At 36.6% G+C, this 22,488-nt stretch overlaps 1 protein-coding gene across 4 annotated transcripts in view; it reads left to right on the forward strand.

Moving 5' to 3' along the window:
• Nucleotides 1-22,488, forward strand: part of CTNNA2 (catenin alpha 2) — a 522,682-nt gene that overhangs the window by 374,168 nt on the left and 126,026 nt on the right. For all 4 annotated transcript variants that reach the window (XM_074821833.1, XM_074821829.1, XM_074821830.1 and 1 more), the window contains one exon: nucleotides 19,896-19,976. In XM_074821833.1, coding sequence (XP_074677934.1) covers nucleotides 19,896-19,976 — 81 coding nt within the window. The remainder of the gene's footprint in view (nucleotides 1-19,895; nucleotides 19,977-22,488) is intronic.

The following is a 22,488-nucleotide window of genomic DNA, read 5'->3' on the forward strand; positions in this document are numbered from 1 at the left end:
TTGAGGGACTGCATTTTCAATAGAGTGGCTTAACAAACCAGGAGGTGTCTCCATTGAAGCCTCATGAGCTCCTTAGGTGTTGGCAGGTCACAAGTCCAGAAACTATTTCATGGGTGAAAGAGAATGACTTGGATGAGCGAGGAGGCATAAGAAAGCATACTGAACCGTGGTAGCATCTCAGCTCAGGGAACAAAAACCCACCATTGGGGAACCGAAGCAAATTCTTGAGCATACACAGGTGTTCTGCAAAATATTCAGACAAAACCCAGCTTATTTAGTAGATGTATGGAAAGGGATTTATGAAGAGGACCGTGAAGATAATTTTGATTCTGTTGTAAGACAAATTACTCGTAACACTAGCTAGATGGTCAATTTGAGATTGTTTCTAGGGAAAGAAATTAAACAATAAACGATAGAAATGCCACTAACGGGCGTAAACTTTGAATCATACTTGTGATGTGGGCAAGAAAAAGTAGAAGAGACTTAAGAATCTAGGAACTGAAGAGACAAATGACTAAACCGTCAAGCTATCATGCCTGTAACTAGCCTCTATGACAATATTATTATTAATATGTTTTCACCCTGCCATTTTCCACTCACTGTAATGCACATCTCAATTAGACTCTTTGGGCTGGGAGGTACAAGTCTAAGGACACTGACCTTGATGGAGGGATTTGAGTTTTATTCTGGAGGTGTGTCTATGTGCTTATATATATGGATAAGCATTTGCATATGTTTGTATAACAGAAAATAAATGTTATATAGCATTTGCAGGCTTCACTGAAGTGATTTAGAGGGAGTAGGTGGTTACTGCCCTAGAGCATGGAAGGGGGGGTTTGTTGATAAGAGAAAGTAGGAGGATAATTAAGATTGCAAATATTATTTATGTTTTGTAGTTACTGTAGCTAACTCTTCTGTTTCTGTATCTCCAAATATTTTTTTTCTAAATTCCCGTTTCTTTATTTCATGAAAAATGTTCTTAATTTTCTTCTAATAAAAGAAACTTCTAACCGATAGGCATGCATAGAAATATTTGAAACACAATTCCATAAGACATAAAGCCAAAAGATAAATAACACAAAAAAAGAATTTTTTTAAAAAAGCTTGTGTATTTTAAGCAGCATTCTTTTGTTTTCAAAGTCTACGTTATGATTTTAAACTCTTCAGACTGCCATAATTATGTCTAGGGATCGTATCTTTATTGTGTTCAGTACAGTTTGCTATCTGCAAGGGATATAAGGAGAGGAGTCACTCCACAAGGGTGCTCAGAAAAGAATTTTGGAAAGATATTAAATTTCAAATTTTTTTTGAAATTTTCCTAATTTATTTATATTGTGTGTTCTAGGAATCAGTGGAGGAGTTTATTCCCCTTCCTCTGGTTTGCTAGTTCAACACAACTCCAACAACTGGATCAAATGGAAAATATTTTATAGATACTCTGTTGCGGTCATAGAACATTTATCCTAGCAAGCTGATTAAACCATCATTTAGCTGTATGATTGCTCTCTGATGCTATAGTAATTGACATTTAAAAAAAAAACAGCTTGGCTAGAAGAATGTTTAGGTTATTGGCTTTTTAAAATAAATATCTGCAGATCATATTTACAAAACAGTATTTCACCTTCTGTTTATGAAGCAATAAACAGGTCTGTTCATTTTCAGTGCATTCTTTTAAAAAGATTATTGTTTCTAAATACTGATTTTACAGTGTTCAATTAAAACCAATACATTACTTTCAAAATTAATATTTTTTACGGTGTGTATATGCACAGGAAATCACAGAGTGGCTGTTGTTACTATTTAAAGTTTAGGTAGAGACGTGCCTCTTGTTTGCTGGTGAGGGATACGTATGTGCCCAAATTCTCATTCCAATTCACTGAATTGCCCAGTTGAACCTACCACTGTTGGGCATCGTTTCCCAGCAGAGCACAGCCGGGATCTCACAGCTACTACTCAAATACTCCATATAGTATGGGAGAATGCAGAGAAGAAACTTGGGACATTTTCAGAAATATACATTTTGTTCCTTAGACTAGTGGATTAATTCTCATTCTGGTAATGCAGGCTTTCAGTTATTCTGAAAAAAAAAAAAAAAATAGTGAATCAAAAATACATACCAAAATCCCAATGAATCATAGAATGGTTTGGGTTGGAAGGGACCTTTAAAGATAATCTGATCCAACTCCCCTGCTGTGGGCAGGGACATATTTCACTAAATCAGGTTGCTCAAAGCTCCATCCAACCTAACCTTGAACACTTCCAGAGAGGGGGCATCCAATGTCAAAATTTGAACTTCGAAATTCCTAAAATACTTGTAAAAAAAAAAAAAGATCTCAATTTGCTCTGAGTTTCTGTATTTATTTTAGCATGTCCTTATGGGAAATAATGTAGCCTATTAAATTCATAGAGCAACACAAAAGGCAATAGGAGTATTTGTCTGTTATTCTTACTACTGCATTTTTTTTTTTTTTTTTGTTACTAATAACTGTGCTGTATAAAATAGTTTGTGATCTCATTCAGTGACCTCTAAAGTCAGTGAGCTTTTCCACTCACCATCATAAACGTACTGTCAGGCACAGGAGATTAGACATGATCATGACTTCTAGTCCAAGAAATTGAAAATTGGTCTATATTCACAAATGTGCTATATAATAGGCTGATAAATATCCAGTTGGGTTATTAGGATTTATTTCCGAAGGGAAAAATCATGGTCACATTCAGTGCACTAGATTCAAGGTTTACAAAAATAAGCAATTATAATAATGCTTGTCTTTTCTTATAAGAAAAAAATATCAGAAGTGAGAGCAAAACCATTTAAGTCAACATAATTCAAAAGTCAATTTAAGTCACACGTCATGAGGATACCAAACCAAAACCGTTTGTGTTATTCTGAATTCAGAAGAAAATATTTTTCCACACCAGCTTTTGCTGTGCTACATCATTTCTCTGCAGATACTTACTTAATACTGAATTGATTTCATAATTTAATTACTTTTAAATACTTTCCTGATACCATTCACTCCAGCATCACTACAGGTCAACACTCTCCCCATCACTCCTGGGGAGCATCTTTTTGTTCTAAAGTGCAAACAGGTCTGAGCAGTCATGAGAACTGAACATCCCCATGATGCTTCACATTACTTTGTAAATTCCATAGCAATTCCAGCTTGTACAATACCATTTTGCTTATAGAAGCACCCTCTCTCGTATTTCCAAAGAAAAAGTTGTTCTGCTCTACTGTGCCTACGATCTTAAGTACTGTGTTTTCTCACAGCTAAATTGTGGGTTTGGTTTTATAAGAAACTGTTGAAATATCCAGCAACGTTTTTAGATTACTATATTAATCTATGTTAATTTTGCAAACAACATATTTTAGCTATATAAACAACCGAGCAACAAATGAGGCTCATCTATCCTGTGCACATTAGCAGAGTTCCTGTGGAAAAATTAAGAACTGATCTTATAATTGAGGACTGTACAATAACATGCGTGGATGAAAACGGAAAATTCTAGCTGAGCAGGCAGCTGTAATACTAGTATTTTAATTTCAAGTGTGTGGTTCTACAATCTGAACAAATTTGGGCATAAAAAAAGAAGTGGCAGTTGAAATAAGATATTTAACATAATGTTTAATATTGAGCATTGCTCTTCTTAGCACAAAAATATTAAATATGTCACTCAAGAAATCATGGCTATTTTGAATTTTGATTTATTTTGATTGTATGAAGGTAAAACATAGTGGAATTGAGTGATAAAAGCATTACATATATACATACAAATAGAATAATATGTGTCATCCAGATTTCTTTTTGTCTTGATAAAATTTGAAGTTATGTGGAATACTGAAAATAGCTTTCTGAGGCAACAGCTCGTTCTTCTGTGTGTTGTTCCAATTTGTTTCTGATGTAAAAATATATGGTTTTGGAGAGCAGAAATGATATTAAAAGTAGACAATTTTACTAGGAGACGCTATTTGTTGTAATAAACTGCTCTGGAATTCACCAGTCAAAATGAATGCTGGCATAGGCAGTCATTCTGCTAGCTGAATTTCTTTTTTAAAAAAGCACTCTTACCCAAAATTTTTTCTCTTTAGCTATTTTAGATGATTGATGGACATTCTTATCTTGGTTTAGGAAGTTATCTAAGAAGTAACATTTTATCCTTGAGTATACAAATATCTGTAAGTGTGTGCACACAGTTGTGCATTTAAGGCAATTATTTTTTTTAAAAAGATCTCTCTGTTTCATAAGACATTAATATTAATTTTGTAAACATGTTTCCTTTTGTTTTGCATGAGCATGTGATATTAGTAAAACAGTTTCACCAGAAATGTTTATAAGTACCTCACCTGACGTGGTCATGGATTTGAGGTTGTCCACTCCCCATCTTGTCCATGCACATCTGGGCTACAGCCATCGGGGCGTGTAACATGATGGCCAGAACAACCGTCCTGCTGTAGTATCCATGTCTTTGCCTAATTTTCCTACATTATGGGGAAGCTTCCAAAATCACTTGCCATTGGCCATTCCTTACCTCTAAATACAGACTAACCCCACCTTACAATTACTGTGTTTAACAGTATATAAATTTATACAATTATTAAAAAAGTCTTAAATTAGTAAATTAATTAAATGTTAAAGTATTAAAAATCTGAAATTATAAAATTTAATTTCAAAGCCTTGCATTGAAATTATTGTGTTCTATCCATTCTCCTCCTGGAAGTAACTCTTCCTGATCCCAGAGAACAAGCTATTAACATATAGATATTTCAGCAGAGAAGAGCTCGCTTGATATATTTAGAGGCTTGTTCTGCATGGTTACAGAGTGCTTTGCAACAGTGACTTGTTAAACACTTTCCTGTGGCCAGCCCTAGTCAACCCATCTGTGTTATGTGAAGTTCATCTGAAGGTCAGACCTCAAAGATAGTTTCAGGACCAAGGCCAAAATGAGTTTATGCTTTGTAGATACACTTTTGCTCTTTCTCCTGAGCAGGTCACTAAATGGTTCTGTGTGTGTTCAGAAGTCATGCCCTTACAAAGTATAATTTGGATATCCATATGATATTTAATCTGAGAAAATAACCCTTTCTGATCTTTTTTGAATGAATCTCTTAAGTATATGAACAAAACAAAACAAAAGCCTGTTTTATTCACATTGTTGTTGAAATGGACTATTAAGGAAAAATATTTTCTCTTAATTGTGTTTGTCAGCCGTTAAACCCAGACAAGTACTCCCTTATTTATTTCTACTACCTCTTGTTTTTGGTTTGGGGCTGAATTTCACATGTTCTCTGCACAAATATTTTAATGTATATATAATTATCCTTTAAATGGACAGCAGTATTTTAGCCAACCAGTACACAATTCATTACTGCCAATTTGTGTCACCTTTTGTCTTGGAGAAAGCTCTTTTTTGATCCTTATGTGGTTTTTCTCTTTCTTCTCCTCAGTCCCTGCAACTTTTAATAATAGTTGTCAAAAAAAAAAAAAAAAAAAGCGCAAAAACAAAAAACCCAAAACAGGAGAAAAAATAACCTTTTCTTCTTGTTGAAACAGCCTGTTGTTATGCATCTAGGTATTAATTAATTGCAAGAATCCCCTCTGTTCGCTCAGAAGCAATCATAAGGGTATTTTCCTAACCCATGCTGTGATCATAACTTTTCTATTAAAATGACCTTCTTTTACCGCTGGTTTCAAGACTGAGGAACAGAATGGGTGTGCGGCATGACATACTTGAAAGGCATACTTAGAGGCAAGCTGTGTTCTGCATTGTTTCACAAATTAAGTCTTAACTGGCATTCATCCCTTAAGGCTTCCAGAAATGCTGGTCTTCAACATAGGAGAACATGTCTCCATTATGCATTCCTTAAATGAGGAGCATTAACCAAATATATTTATAATTTACTGGGCATTTCCTGAGAGCTCATGAAATTTTAGAAGATTCTTCCAGAAACAGTAGTGTGGTACAAATGGAGGAGCACAGCTTAGTTTCACAGGTTGAGTCTTTACACTTCTCTCCCACAAGAAAAGATCACTAGAAAAATAAACTTTCATTCCTGTGCTTGCTCCTGCAAGATAAAGAAGAGAAAAAAAAAAAGACTGTTCACTTTATACTAGAGAGGTAATATGCATCATGGCACTACTTTAAGATGAGATACTTCCTACCCATTTCACACTTTAGAAATAATTACTTAACACAGTGCAGCCCATTTTATTCACAGTAACTTTTTCTCAGTAATTTACTTAGTAGTTTTGAAGTGAAAAGCATCATGCGGTGTGGAAGGCTGCACAGCTTCTCCTGCCGGGCTTTAATTTATTTTTTAAAATTTCTCTAGACATTTGATCATACACTAATTGCCATACTAAAGAAAACTTCGCTAAAATGTAGTCTATTAGAAACAGAACTGGACTGAGAATTGGAAGTAGAGTTTAGTTCCCATAGACTGCGGATTCAGTTGCTATCTTGTCGGTGTACATCATGAGCATATGTAATATGCAGAATCTCTACAGTTGTTCCTGTTATATTGAAATAATTGGTTTTTATAGGAAATGTTTATTCAATTGTAGATAATGCCAATGAAATTATAGGGCATGGCAGACAAGAATAGAGTAAAAAATAGGAAGTGTGGAATGCTACATTGTATTACTACTGAACTTGCTATTGAAGTCACTGCCGAGCAAAAATAGTGAATTATTAGAATAATACTATTTAAAATAGTTGATATCCTTATATATTAAAAATAGGCTTAATTTGAAACATCAAAGTTTAAGTAATTTAGGAGGGAAAGAAGAAAACCAGATGTAGAGGTCAGTCGGCACTTTTACTGCTTGCAATTAGTTTCTATATTCATCTGTCATTAAAAGGTATTCTAAACAGCTGCAGATGTCTGTGGATAACTTTTAATAGTGCATGATTTGTACCAGGACTTGCAAACTACCACATTTGTCTCAGTACAAACCATGAACTATTCCCCAGTAAAAAAATCTCTTGCAGTGAATAACTGAGCACAACTCCAGATTGGTAGCTCACCTCCAAAGCCAGTGCTAATGGATAATGGAAGGCATATCCAGGATAATTTAAGAATAAATTCCACAGACTTTCAATCCTTCTGAAAATGTACACACTTGTCTCATTGGATGATTTTTCAAAAGCGTCTAAATAACTTAGCAGGATATAAATAACTTTGGAGCTGACAAACCAAATCCAAGCACATTTCAGTGTTCTTTGGATGGCTAGTCTTCATTTGGCACCTTTGAAGGCTCGTTCAGTTTCATTTATGAACATCGGGATGAAGGTGGTGCCAATTAGCAGATGTTTCAAAGTTATTTCAGGTCTTGCACTGGAACCACAGGTTTCAGTCTGCCGTGATTTCATTTAACATTCTTTAAAATTTTTTACACTTCATTTCCTACAAGAAGTCTTTGTGGCAATCTACTGAAAGAACTATCTTGCTTTTAACCCCTTTTGCAATATTTTGGGGAGTTTTGTTGTGCCAAAGGATGAAGGTGATTCAAGGAAATTTGAAAAATGATTAACTTTATCTGTTTTGTTTTAAAAGGCTAGGCAGAGTGTAAACTGTGCAGTGGTTTTGCCTGTTGCATATTCATATACTTTCTTCCATTTCCATTAGCTATGAGATAGGGCCCAATGACACTTAACAGTTTCAATGCCATCATTATCAGTGTAGCAGAGGTAACTTGACATATTGCACATTGATAATAATAACTCTTTTTGGAGGCATTTATGGGGATGTGCAGAACTATTCATTCAGTTACCCCGTGGACCAGGCAGGGATGGTCAAAGTATCTCATGATGTCTCATGAATATAGAAGATAAAGGCCCAAATCCAATTAAAGACCTCAGTCTATGAGCTCAGAATTACAACATGAACATTTTAAGTTATTTTTTTTTACCACAGGGGTACCAAGACCTGGGCTATGCATTGTGACTACTGGAAAAAGTGAAGTCACCTCAATCGTGGAGATTAACTTTGCTGAGTACAGTCCGAGCCCCCATGCCTTCTGGAGCTCAAAAAGCAAGTTAGGGCTGGAAGGAGAACTTTTTCCAGCTTATGCTCTATCCTGAAGTCATGCATTGATAGTTAGTTTTTTGAAAAGACAAAGTGAGGTTCTAAATCACATAGAGGTTTTTCTGACTCCTATATTTTTAATAGTTGAGTATCACCCAGAAATGAGAGACCTCAGTCTGATTTCCTGTTGTGGGGATTCACGAATCCTTATTTCCTTTACACGTCTGGACTGGATGTCTATTTTTACCTATCCGACTGAAACTGAGCTGTGATGACGCTTGGGATGAAAGGGTCAGAGGGACTCCAGGCACCAGACCCCACCCCCAGCATATCCTACCTGGGAACTCCAGGCAAGGCTTCAGGGGCAGGTTTGCATTTGTTTGTCCTTTTGAATTGACAGGTCTTGCATCCCTGCCTTCAGGGGGAGAAGGAGGCCTCCCTTCCCTTCCCTGCTCCCATTTCATCCACTTAATCCAAGTAATCTCTTTGATGATTCCAGAACTACAGTTTATATTCAGTGGAAATCTGGAGTGTCCATGAAAAGTGAATGTTCCAACCATTCGATGGAAATAATGGTAAAACTAGTGCTGACCGGAGAGGGAGCACAGAGAGGCTTTGTAAATGCACCAGTTTTCACTTCAGGGAAGGTCTTTATGCATTTAGTTTTATTCTAAGAACAGAACAAAAGCAAAAAAAAAATCTGATATCCACAAGGAGAAAAAAAAGACTCTAATCAGTTTATAGATTTAAAGCATTATTTTATGCCTAATTAGTTTGTAACAGCATTTATAAAGGCTTTTTTTTTTTTTTTTCTGTAAAAAGACTGTTGATGAAAATGTCACAGAGTTATTTCCAACAGGCTTTTGCTTCAGATATTCGACATGGACATTCTGTTGTTTTGTGCTGTCTTTTACACTAATGCCCTGTAATTGTGTTTCACTTTCTCTGATTAAACTGACAAGTAATTTGAATGGATATCACTTAGCACATTGATCTGAGGTGGTGACAGGAATAGACTGCGGCTTTGCTCTGTAAAAATAGAGGGAGCTGGTCCTTTGCTCTTGCATTCTTTTGAAAGTCTCGTTGGAGTTTAAATAGTTCTTTTATTTTTATTTTGGTTTGGTTCGTTTTCATCACAAATGCCTCATGGTTGTGATGTCCTACAAAGGAACATGCGGACACAAAGAAGCCAGTACTCAAAGTGAATGATTAATTACTGTAATGAGGATTGAGTTATTTTCTTTCCTAGGTTTCCTCTATCTCCATTCATTCAAAACGGTAGCTAAAGTTACAGTATATGTCCAATTAAACCTCACATGCATTGTTTGCTTGCAGGTGGGGTTTTTACTGGAGACGTGCCAGACTAAAAAGCCTTGCCAAACACACGTTGCTGCCCTCAGAAAGTTTGACACATGCACTAACCTGATATTGTGTAGGCAGCACAGTGCACTGCCAAGTAGGGTGTCAGAGCTGGGAAGTAACAGTGGTTTCACTGGCTGCAAGAAACATCAACTGAAATAATTTCAAATATTGTTTCGGTGTAGACTGTAATTGAAAGTGTTAGGAAGAGGTTGGAGGATAAAGAGGAAAAAAAAAACAAAAACAAAAACCAAAACCCACCTGGGTGGTCTGGAGGGAACTGGCAAGATAAGGGAAAAGAAAGTAGCAACGATTTTGAAAAAGCATTTAATTATTATAAGTACAAATATTGAGTTAGCATTGACTTTCAGCTGCATGCATCGATGAGCTAATTTTTTATAGGAAATAAACAAGACCTCATTTCCTTGTGGATCATCCAAAGAATATAAGCATGATGCAATTAATAAGAAAGAAATGCAGATGTAATTCTCAATACAAATTCCATAAAGAGATATATTAGATAGTGACAGATGGAACCAGCTAGTTGAAATCCTATTTTTCAGTGATACTTGATAATCAAAGCACTGTAATTGCAGTCAAGACTAATCTGTGGCTCCTACAGACAGGTGAGATTTGGGGGGTTTGAACTCTAAGGCTACATAATACCTGTCTTTATGCCATTAACAGCAATTCTGAATTTAAATAGAATGGCATAGTTGGAACTTCAGTATGTCATTAGAAATGTTCATTTAATACCTGTAAAGGTTGTGAACTCTTTGATGAACTTCCAACAGTCACTTCATTTGTCAGAGATGTCTATTTGTTTGAAAAGTTCCTTTGCTGAAAAAAAATGCATAAAGGTCCAGAAACCAACGTTATAGTCAAATACTGTCATCGAATAGAACCTTTTTTTAAAATACATAAACAAACAAAAAAGTCTTTTCTTGCAACCAAATAACATTATATGGTTCTATTACTCCAGAAGGGAGACCTGAAAAATACTAAAAGGAGGTTTTCAAGGGATACTGAGATGTCTCGGGAAATCCTGCATTTAATTCAGTGAATAACACTCATCCCTGTGACACATATAATCTAAAACCAAGTAGTAATAGTTTAGCTACAAGTGTTTTCTGGTGAACGAGTCATAAAACCAAGGCCAGTGGTCATACCAGACATCAATATCACTTCCGTTAAGACTCCCAACAAGTATTTCCACTAATCTGTAACAGAGATGTAACAAAGATTTACTCAGTAAATTTTCTGAGTTTAGATACATGTGGTGTTGTTTGTTACATGTTGTAAAACATCCTGAACTTCTCTACCACTCCTCTTTCCTTAGTTGCCTGGTATTACTTCAACTTTTTAACAGATAAAATTTTAATAGAAAATATGATAGAAGACTTTATTAATAACTATTTCATTACTTAGTAACACTAATTGTTATGCTTCTAATTCTGCAATAGACTTTTCTCAAGAGCTTGTATTGAAGTGGGTAAAGAGTAACAGTTTTAATTTACATAGCCCTTCACTATGGCCTACCATATCTGAAGGGAAAGAAAAAATGTGTAGTATCTCCTTTTCCTCCAGTTATTTTACATTAAGAGAAGCCATCCAGAAGTGATTTAAAGGCAGATTGCAATTTACAGCTGGAAAGCAGTTGGTGGTTAAATGAGGAGTATGTAGTGGACCCTTTGCAAGTAGATGTCTGTGAAGAAATTACAATAATTTCGAATTCTGGAGTAAACATTTCTGACCTGCTAAATGGAAGCATCTGCAAGATTTCATTTAACTGATGAATGGGGAAATTCTCAACTGGTGTGAATTAGGTGGCTTCAGTGAAGCTGATGCTTTTATAATAGTTTACACCATTCACATTTCTTTCCTCAGAAGTTCTATTTTTTTTCTATGTGTTTAAGTGTAACAGCATCAATTTTGCATACTGACATCTTCTGAATAGAAATATGCAATTTATTCTATGAAAATTCTTATGTTTTCCTCTTTGAGTCTTCTGACTAAGCATTGCAGAGGAAAAGATGTTCTTTAACTGCAAGAAATATTCTGCAGATCAATATTCTAATACATATTGTTACAAAATCACCGGTCTCAGAAAGGAATGAGTGGAAGCTTCAGAGATGTCAGTTCTCAAGGACATTAGGACAGAAACCTGGATCAGAAGTAAGCTTGCATGCTAACACTCTTATCACCTGCATTTGCAGCGATATAGATCACATTACACACGTATTAGAGAGATTTCTTGAGGACATATCAGAAAACCTGTCTCAGGTTGTCAGTTGTGGCTCCTCCTTGTTTTCCCCTCTTATCAGCAAACTTCTGTTTGATGATGACACATGTTGACACATGTCTTTATCTGAGAAAGCTCAGGTTAGAGAAATCCAGCTATAAGTGGTCTTTTTGTTTGTTTGTTTTCTTGATGAGCTTCTGATGTTTCTGTGACCAGCAACTGTCCTGTGTCTTGAAATCACCTAAATTACAAAGATAAGAAACAATTTGTACATAGCACTGTCCTAAGGCCATTGGTAGCGATGACCAAAGTATTAAAGTGTGTCTGTATGTGTTTGTATGTTAAGGGGTTTCAAAGAGTGAAAATAAGCATGGAGAAACAAGCAAGATTGTCACAGAATCGTAGAATATCAGGTTGGAAGGGACCTGAAGGGTCATCTGGTCTGAACTTTCTTGGCAAAACCACGCTCTAGACAAGATGGCCCGGCCCCCGGTCCAGATGAATCTTAAAAGTGTCCAATGTTGGGGGATCCAAGACTTCCCTGGGGAGATTATTCCAGTGGCTGAGTGTTCTCATTGTGAAAAATTTTCCTCTTGAGCCCAATTGGAATCTCCCCAGGAGTAACTTGTACCCATCACCCCTCATCTCTTCCATGTGACTCCTTGTAAAAAGGGACTCTCCACCTTCTTTGTAGCCACCCTTTAAATACTGGAACATGGAGATAAGGTCTCCCCTAAGCCTTCCCTTCTCAAGGCTGAACAACCTCAGTTCTCTCAGCCTCTCCTCACATGGCTGCTCAGGTCCTTGATCATCTTTGTGGCCCTTCTCTGGACCCTCTCCAGCCTGTCCACATCTATTTGTATAGCAGGGACTAAAACTGAACACAGTATTCCAGGTGTGGCCTGGCAAGAGCTGAGTGGGATAATGACTTCTTTATCTCTGCTGGTGGTGCCCTTGTTGATGCAGCCCAACACCCTGTTGGCTTGCTTTGCCACAGCAGCACACTGTTAATTCATACTGAGCTTGTTGTCCCCCAGGACCCCCTGGTCCCTTCCCACAGAGCTGCTTCCCAGCCAGGTAGATCCCAGCCTGTGCTGCACTCCTGGATTATGTTTTCCCAAGTGCAAGACCTTACATTTGTCCTTGTTGAACTTCATAAGGTTCTTGTTAGCCCACTCTGTCAGCCGAGCCAGGTCTTCCTACAGAGTGTCTCTCCCTTCTGAAGTGTTCACTTCCCCACTCAGTTTGGTATCGTCAGCAAACTTCACCAGGGTGCACTTGATCCCATCAGCCAGATCACTTATGAAGGTATTAAACATCATTGGACCCAATATTGATCCCTGGGGGACCCCACTTTTGACAGGTTGCCAGTTTGAAAAGGCACTTAAGATTGTTAAGATGAAGAAAAGAGCACCAAACCCAACAAATCGTTGCCTTCATTCTCAAGAATTAAAAAGTTCTCCATTTTAGGCAACTTCTAATATCATTATAAATATAAATTCTTCAGGCTTTTCTTTTTTAAGGAAGCTTAGATGCCAGTACATGATTATGGGTAAATATCAATTAGTATCAGCAGCTGCCACTTAGGAACTAGTAAAATCAAGCCCTAGTCCTAACTGGTCTTTCAAATCAAACTGCTGTCATTTTTAATATTTCTGAAATTCCTTGGTTATTGCCAAAAGACAAGAAGTAATTACAACAGTGAATTATGCAAAACGAGAAAAGCAATAGCCACAAACCAACCAAAGTAAAATACTCCCCTACACACAAGTTCTCCTCTTGTGAGATAAAAGAAGAAACTGCACCTGGCTGATGTTAAACACACCACTTAATTTACCAATTCACCACCTGAAGTCATTCAGATATTGTGGTGATGTGGATTCCATGAAAATATACATAAAATAGGAAAAGAGAATCTTCTTCAACCAGTTACATATTCAGTTTTCATAATCTCTGTATTTTATTACATACTTAGTTTTATTTGTCTACAGATCTAAATAAAACTTCCTTGGATTCAGGTCAAGGCCAAGATTTGTGCACCTCAGGTACTGATACCGTGTCCAGCTCACGGTTCATTTATATTTTATTGACTTTATTTACTGCCTGGGATTGCAAGGATGTGGCTTACTCAGTTTTCTGCATAGTCGTGATTATTTATGCTCCGCTGGAACCAATTACACTCACTGTGATCTGGTCACAATTTTGTAAGGTAATTAAAAACTGCTGAAAACAATTGTTTTATTTTAGGAGAACTTCTTGTCCGTAACATGTATTTATGAGCAGGTATTTTGTGAACGGCATTCTAGAACTGAGTAGTATTGTGGAAACGCCGTGAAGAAAGCCTCTAATTCAGCGTTTTATTGTGAAGCAGCAAGTTGTTATATGTACTGGGATCTTTCTGTCTTGTCCTTTCTCTGTGGTGCCTGAACCTTTCTCCTTTGCAACTGCATAAACAAAGGCCAAAAGACCCGAGTAGAAAAAAGATGCCTAAGTAACCTTTTTCATTCCACATGAGATGATTCTCTAGCAAAACTGAAGATTAGAAACAGGCAATTGCAGAACCTCCAGTGTAGTTATGTAGAATAAATGCTAAAACCCAAAGTAATTTATAGGAATAAACAGCAAGTATGGATGAAATCACTGAACTGAGTAGAACAGTAATTCACGTTCACATCATGATCCTAAGACACTTTTCCCCATTATTTTTTTTTTCAAATTTATTTATTCTAAGATGTCTTCTTCAGCTTATCCATAGAGGAACCACACAGATTTTCTAAAATATGTTTTCCTGACCCATCTCCCTAACAAATAGCTAGGATTTTCAATTTCCAGTGAAATTTAGTCTCTACTCACTTCTGCTAGGATATATAGTTTAGCCTTTTCCTGACCCAAAATTAGTCTTCTTATCCTGTCAGAAGGAGACTATGTATTGGTACGTTTAAACCTAGCTTTCTGCTTAAAAGCACTGATGCAGCTTATGTTTGTTGCTCAAAATGTTTTTCCTCTTAGTACTAAGCTTCTCTTCATCACCTTTAAAAGGGCTATTGAACATGAGCATAGTTTTTAAAGAGTGATTTTGTTCAACATTTAAAATAAAATATTAGGACAGATATATTTTTGAGCAGCAATTTACGCCTTAATAAAACATTGTGATATTGAAGTTCTGAATAAACTGTAAATAATGGAACTATCTACCTAGGGGATGATGAAAATATAAAAGTATATCAAGGTTTGGTAGCTTTTGGATCAATAGGTAATCTTTCCACCTGTCTCCTGGAGCCTAAATTACTCGATTAACGGCAGCAAAGAGATCTTGAACATACCACACGTAGTATGTTTGGAGACTGAGCTCTCCCAGGTATTTTGGCTTACATTTAAAGCAGCAGAGAAGACAGAAGAATGTGTGAAAACAGTGGTCCCAAAACTTCTTACACAGTTTTAGGCTATTATTATTATTACTATTGTTATTATTATTGGTAAATTGAAACACTGGGCTTCTAAATTATGCACTTTAAGGGAAAAGGATAATAGCTCTCTATAAAATCACTCATTTAGTTGTCATACACATTGGGTTTTTGTCTGTGACATTATGTTGTAGGCCTGCAGTTGCTGCACTTTTTGTGTCTATCTCGGCACTCTATCCCCTTCTTTAATAGGTTGCTATTGTCAGCCATGTTCATCTGGCATTGATTACAATTTTATTTTTTAAATAATGTGATCAAAATAGTGGGTTTGCATCTCACACAACTGTAAGTAATTCTAACTTTTCAATACAAGGATATTCATTACCATAATATCTAATAGTGGTAATAGCAGCAATTTTATCTGTTTCATGGGCTGAAATTTAAGCTCTATGATTTCAATATTAGTGGTATTTGGAATTACTCAAAACGAACAACACAGTTCCAGTCTGGAGCATCTTTTTCCAAGGCTGACTCTGTCTCATCCAAAATGTCTCTAGGCTGATTGGCCTGACTGTCCATGTCTTGATTCTGTGATATTCATATATTCTGTGATATGGGTTAGAAGACAGTGTCCTGTTAAGTACCTCATGCTGATGAAAGGAGTTCTATAATGAGCAAGTCGTGGGATATAAATGTCCTTAATAGTTGTGAAAAATATTTTGGGAGATTTTTACTTTACTCCAATAGTATAAACTGTGAACAGCTCATGAAAAGAAGGAAAAGAAGGAGAAGAAAAAGGTCTTTTTTCAAAAGGACAAATAGTGCTATATCTTAGCAGAGATCATTCTAGCAGATGCTGAAATTTCTTAACATCCTTAAGTGCTTTTTGTTGTTATTTTGTTTCTCTTCCTAACTAAATGAAGTTGAAGGTCCCTGCCTAAGTGCTTACCTTAATAGTATGCAGTTTTAACTGTGAAGCTTTTTAGACTTTGCTTAATATAAGGAAGGCAATGATTGTATTCTATATTTGCTTTATTGTTCAAGTAATATTGTTGACAGTGGTTGTGACTGTAGGTATTTTCTAGAGTAACAGAACAGTACGTGGATTTCTTCCACTAACTGGACATGGATGCATTGAAAAACTACTCAAGTTCTTATGCCACGCGACAAATCAGACTTAAAAAATGCTTGAAAAATATATTCAGGGAGCTGGATCTTACTTTGCATGATCTGGGAGGGAGTCTGCAGCCTTGGGCTGCAGAAATGCAATGGAAGACCCATTCCTGACCTGGGGGACTCCGCGGACAGTACGGCCCCTGGTCAGGAGGCTGTGGAAATTAGCTCATCCTGATCAACTGAGAATAAATCAAACAGGCAGGGAAAAGCACTCAGGAAATTACAAGGGGAGTAACACAGATTGAGGGAATTATTTGAAAATATCTGAAGTAAAACCAGTATGCAAATGTTGTTAATGGTCACTAGAAATCAGGGACCTGATTAATATATTCTCCTGTAGCGAAGTTCTCCTTATTAAACCATGAATAGATGTAATTCTGTCCACAGGAAATCTGAATACCAATATTTTGGCATTCACAGATTTCTGTGCATTTCTCCTCCTTCCCCTTTTAACCCAACACCAGCAGCAATTTTTACTTCCTTTTTATCCCATCTCCAAAGTATGTTTCTTCACTTTGTGGAAAAAGATTAACAGAGAAATGCTGTAAGGCTCAATACTAAGCTTTATGTTTTATTCAGAAACACAGGAAACCACTACATTCCCTTCTATCCTTTCTAGGAAGGAAGGCCAAAAATTTATCACAGAGCAACATTAATATAGGAGTATTTAAGGACTTAAAGAAATAAACTTTAATAAACTTATATTTTCGGCACAGAGCAGATGGTGTTTGACAGACCTGCCTGAAGCTATGTAACATCACATGCCGTGCTATTTATTTTTCAATAATGTGATTTACTAAACAAATTTCTCCTTCTTTGAAATCACACAGTGAAGGAGTTTTGTATACAGATTATAAGTCAGTAGCCATTTTATTAGTAACAGGTAAGGGACACTTAAAATTCCTGGCTAAGTAGAAATTGTGCAGAATGTGAGAAGTGTCTCTATGATTTCATCTGTGTTAATAAAATACTGCCATTGAGAGAGCTCAACTGGATCTCAGTCCACTTGGTTTGGTAGCCTGTTTTCCAGCACAGACTGGTTCAAGCCATTTAGCATCTCAGACAGCATGCAGGCGTGATTCGGGCAATTGCACAGAGCAGGGAGTTTTTCGGTAAGCAATATAGAACAGGCTTTTCTTTATTTTGGAGAGAGAAAGGCTGGCCAGATGGATATTGACAGTTTGTGTTGTGTGGCCTCAGGGTCACAGAAGGGTTCCCAGTTGTCTTGTGTTTCACAATAGGATGTACCTTAAGGGCCACTGTTTATGTAATTTAAAACTAGACTAAAAAAGTTACAGGATAAATTTAAAGAGAGGCTTAGGAGAGGTGCTAGATGTAGGCTACCACAGGCCTACTCTCAGCAATAGTTTCCTCCTACGAGCAGTACAAAACACCCAGGTTAGAAACCTAAATTGCAAACTTTTGTCAATCTCAAGATTTCTACTTTTTTCCAATGTCAGGAGCCTTTCCTCCTAAAAGGTGCAGTTTATCAGATGCCTGATTTATTCAGTGTCACTGTATCCCGTAGTTTACTACCCTGGAAGAAGTCCCAGGTTCCTATTCAGGACGATTTTCTGACCCACTAAATGGGTGCCAAGCATTAAGTGTTTGCCCTTGCATGGTGAATACAAGATACACCTGCCCTGCGTGAGATCAGTGAAGAATTGTTAACTAGTTGTTTTGTTTGAGAGCTGTAAAATAGCATCCCAATGTAGCCTTAGTTGTCACAGTGTTTGCTTTCTGATTATTCACATTGTGTTAATATTCACTGCAATTTGCACAGTTTAGTAAATTATTCCCTGATTTTATTAAAAAAATAAGGTTATCTTCGCTTAAATGTCTTAAAACATTTTGTGTGGTTATGTATGTATCTTTCCAAGCCAATGCACTAAAGCTTAAACAATGAGAATTCTGGAAGAGAAGAATTTAAACAACATTAAAGAAATTGAATTATTTGACTGGGAAAATAAAACATCCCAGAATGCTAATGTCATCAAGGATACTTGGTTCAGCTAGTACACAGCACACAGCCAGAGTAATTGAAAGTTTTCTTAGAATATAGCTTTGTAGTCTGACAGACTAGGAACCTGGCTGAGACTAGCTCATCTGGCAGTCCCCGTTGTACCATTTCAACGGCTAAGAGAGGCTTCCTATACCAAATTTATCAGCCTCATTTTTCTTGTGGAATTTCAGCTTGAAAAACTATAGATTGTGTGCACATATGACAGCTGCTGTCTTGGACAAAATACCAGGGACTGAATTCAGGACATCTAAAACTAAAAGCATGTGCTGACATTGCTTAGGCGAAAGAGCCGCAGTTCTTTAGCTGGGGACCAGAAGAACTCAGTCAAAGGATGAACACAAGAAAAGTGAGATAAAAATATCAGCGGATTACACAGATGCCTCCTCTTGTATCATAGCAAATGCTTTCTCTCTCTGTTTTCTGGTGTCAATTTGTACAATTAACTCCAGAATTTGTAATGGGTTCTTTTTAAAAACCTAAGAGGTAAATTTATGTTTTGTATTAAATTCTGGTGGCACTTGATATTTTTATGTTTGATTTTCCAAATAAGAAAAGGGGATGGGTTTTACAGATTTCTAAATGATCATAAATGCATTGGCCTCATATCATATTTGGAATTACAGACAATAATAGAAAGCAGGCGTTCTCTCAACTGAATGCTTCGTGCAGAAGAGTGGAACACAGGCCACTTGCCAATGTGGCCATGTAGAGCTGATAACAGTGCTGTACATTTGAGAAATCATTATTGAAAGGGTATGTTTAATCCCCATCCCACCCCAAAAGTGACTTCTCAATAGTTCCCAGAAATATATGCTATTAGGCTCAGCTGGAAATAGAAAATAGCTCTTAATCATATGCAAGGAACAATTCTAAATAGGAGTATTTGAAAACAGCACTGGGAAGGAAAGAGTACTGCCAGAAAGAATGGAAGATCATTTTGATTCTTGATGAAAAGCTATCAAACAGAGTTCAATGTGATAAGAGATGTGACAAATCTTTAGAGAAGCAGTTTTCTCTTAAGAGAAAGGTAATACAACTGACAAAGTCACTTAATGCTTTTTGTACCATTGAACCTAAAAAAATATTATTTTTTCATTGGTTATGAGCCACAAAAAGCTTTTCTCCCCCTTTTTAATCTTCATGAAGATTTTTGCTTTGAGACCTCCTGCAGGAAAGTGTTTTAAGTGGAAGTCTTCTTTATACTGCACCTAATGTCTGCCAATATGATTCCTGTTACAGTCATAGGGACCATTTTCCTTCTGTCCTCAAGCTGTGTTGCTGCTTATTATCATGTTTAACATTCCCAGTGCCTGGCAGGATGGAGATTAGAAACTCTTAATTTTCGTTTTTATAGTGAAAGGTCTTGCCAGATTTTTGGAGCATGGGCTATAATATATGCACAAATTTTATTGGTGGAAAAGTTCTGAACTCTCCAGTGAGTCACCTTAATCTTTCTTCTCATCATTTTAGAATTGTTTTAAAATAACCTGCTATGCCCACCCCGCGTAAACATGTTAAAAACATTACATTGGAAATAACAACTTGATGGAAGCAAACAAAAAAAGATGCATAGATTTCCTTTGATAAATCTCGACTATTTTTTTAAAAAGTGTATATTTTCTGGAGTGTTTTTCTCTAACTCCAAAATTTCATTTTTAACAGACTGGAAGGAAGGAGAAGGGGGACCCACTCAACATTGCTATTGACAAGATGACCAAGAAAACACGAGACCTTCGAAGACAGGTAATCTATGGTTTTTATTATGCTTCTTGATTTTCTAAGGAACACATTGCTTTTCATCTTCAGACTGGTTTTGCCACCTGTAGAGGTATAAAGAATTTGTATCCTTATTTAGATATGACACTACATTACACTTGACATTAAACAAAGGACTAGTGTTTCCCGAGCCAAAACAAGGGAGACTGAAACATATTCCAAGTGTAACCTCCGGTGGTCTTAATATGTGGGAGGGTAGGCAGATTGGCCAGACCTTCACTGCCTTTGTAGCCCAGCAACCTCACTCATAAAAACACTGGCATATGTGCTTATTTGTATTTATTTGGATGCTCTCATTGAAATAACAGGAATGATGAGCGGAATATGAAAAAGTTTGTAAAAGCAGAATATTTTCAAAGGAAACTTCTAAGGTACAATATTAAATAAAGATCCTATGAAGATGCGGAGAAAGCTAATAAAGACTCTAAAGCATAGTTTAAACCATAAAGGTTGACTTATATTACTTTTATCATTGTGTCTGGTAATAAGACTGAAAGATTTGTTCAGCAAACTTGAGGTGGAAAACAATAGAAGGGAGTTTGGAAAACAGAAGGGAGAAACCCTCTATAGGGTTCTCTTTACGCTTTTAAAGTTAAGGCATGGTCTTTTTACCTTTGCAGGATGTTGTCTGGAAAAGACAATCTAGGAAGAGAACATTTTTGATAAAAAGAAACAGTAAATCAAAATGTTTTGCCTCAGAGAGGGGTGTGAAGAATAATCTTTTTACCTCTCTTTTCTCCTTTTGAGATGATCCCAATTCTGCATCTTCTGTAAAAACCATTTAAAAAAAAAAAGTCTACCTGGCCAATCAAAGGTTGCTTCTGTGAAAATGATCCAAAATCAACCTATCTGCAAGACCAAGAACTTAAATGTTTCTTCAGATACCTATGTGCAACATGCTAGTTTCAGAAAGGGTGGCCCCTATAGGCATTTTGAAATCAGTGCTCTGCACTGATAAAATTAGCATTTCATATCTTTCTTACCTCTCAGCAAATGTGCTTGCAGATCATATTCTCTGAGCTTGTTTCTCCAAATAATAAAAAATTAGTAATGGATTTACAGACAATATGAATCATTGACTCTCCTGTAGAAAGCCTAGCATCACATCTGTTGCTCAGCTAATGGCAGAAGAAAGATCTCCGCTGTTCTGACCTCCAAATTTGTTGGATCCTAGGTTCTGCAGTGTACCATGTGTTGCCTCCCACCTCTGTTCTTATTGCTTGAAGGAAGTAGCAGACTAACACATGAGTTGCTGTTCTGTGTGAGGCTCTCAGCAGTTGCCTGAATTACTCATCTCTAAAGCCAAATTTACTCCGAAACGTGATATAAAAATGGCACCTTTCTTAATAAACTGTCTGCTTCTCATGTATATTCAGCCCCATGGGTGTTGAATTCAATCTCAGAAAGGTTAGAACTCTGTATGTGGGTAAAGTGAAGCACATATATAATATTTTCCTGCTTGGAGATGAAGTTTTTAATATAGTTTCTGATATTTATGAAAGTTAATCACGTAGGTAAATGTTTATTAAGTTGTGGCAGTTGCTAGTAAACTAAACAAGACTAGATCATAATTGTGCTGGGTTTTGCACAAGCATAGAGGAAGATGGAGTCTCTGCTTTCAACAATGTGTATTCTGACTGTAAATCACTATCCTTTAGAATTGTAATCAATGTTCTGCTTCATCACGTGCACAATCAACAGTATGCATCGGCGTGTCTACCCAGACCTGCCTATGCACTCCCTGCTAAATTTCAGAATATCAAGATGTCACTGAGGGCTTAGTTTAATGGCTGGGGAGAGTGGCTTGCAGCTTAAGAAGAAATGAACCACAGCTGAGATCGCAGTGTTATACTATTTCAGTCTTTCTATTTTGGGCTAAATCATGGGAGAGACAACCAACTTTGAATACCATAATGCCTTTTGTTTTTAATGAATCCCTTTTAAAGCTTGCTTCTCAGATATATGAAGCTTAATGTTACCACCATAAAACTAGACAATCTACAAAATATGTTTAGGTAATGAAGAAGTTACATATATTTCATTTGTTAGTCAGGCACACTTGCAAGGCTTCAGTAGTCAACCATCTAAGACTGATTTTTCGTTCTCTCTCCGGGTTACTTAGCTCTTTATTTCTGAGATTTTATTTGATTATCTACAGAACATGCAGACATGTGAAATGATTGTGGATGGGATACACGGTGCTAAAATTCTATCTCACAATTTACAGTCGCATCAATATTTCCTATTCTGATGGGATTACATCTTTTATATTCATCATTTAAACTCTCCTGGGCATTGGAAAACTATTATGGAGATCTAATTATATATCTTAATATAAACTGCCAGTAAGAACATCAGGCTAAGTCTGAACAACTTGTTGGAAGCAGACAAGTCTCACCAGCCCATAGCTTACTGCTGCCATTTCTTACTTGATTTTGAACAATTTGGAAAAAACACAGGGTTCTGTGCCTGATAACAA

This window comes from Strix aluco, chromosome 4 (assembly GCF_031877795.1).
Source record: "Strix aluco isolate bStrAlu1 chromosome 4, bStrAlu1.hap1, whole genome shotgun sequence".
NCBI classification, from domain to species: Eukaryota; Metazoa; Chordata; class Aves; order Strigiformes; family Strigidae; genus Strix; species Strix aluco.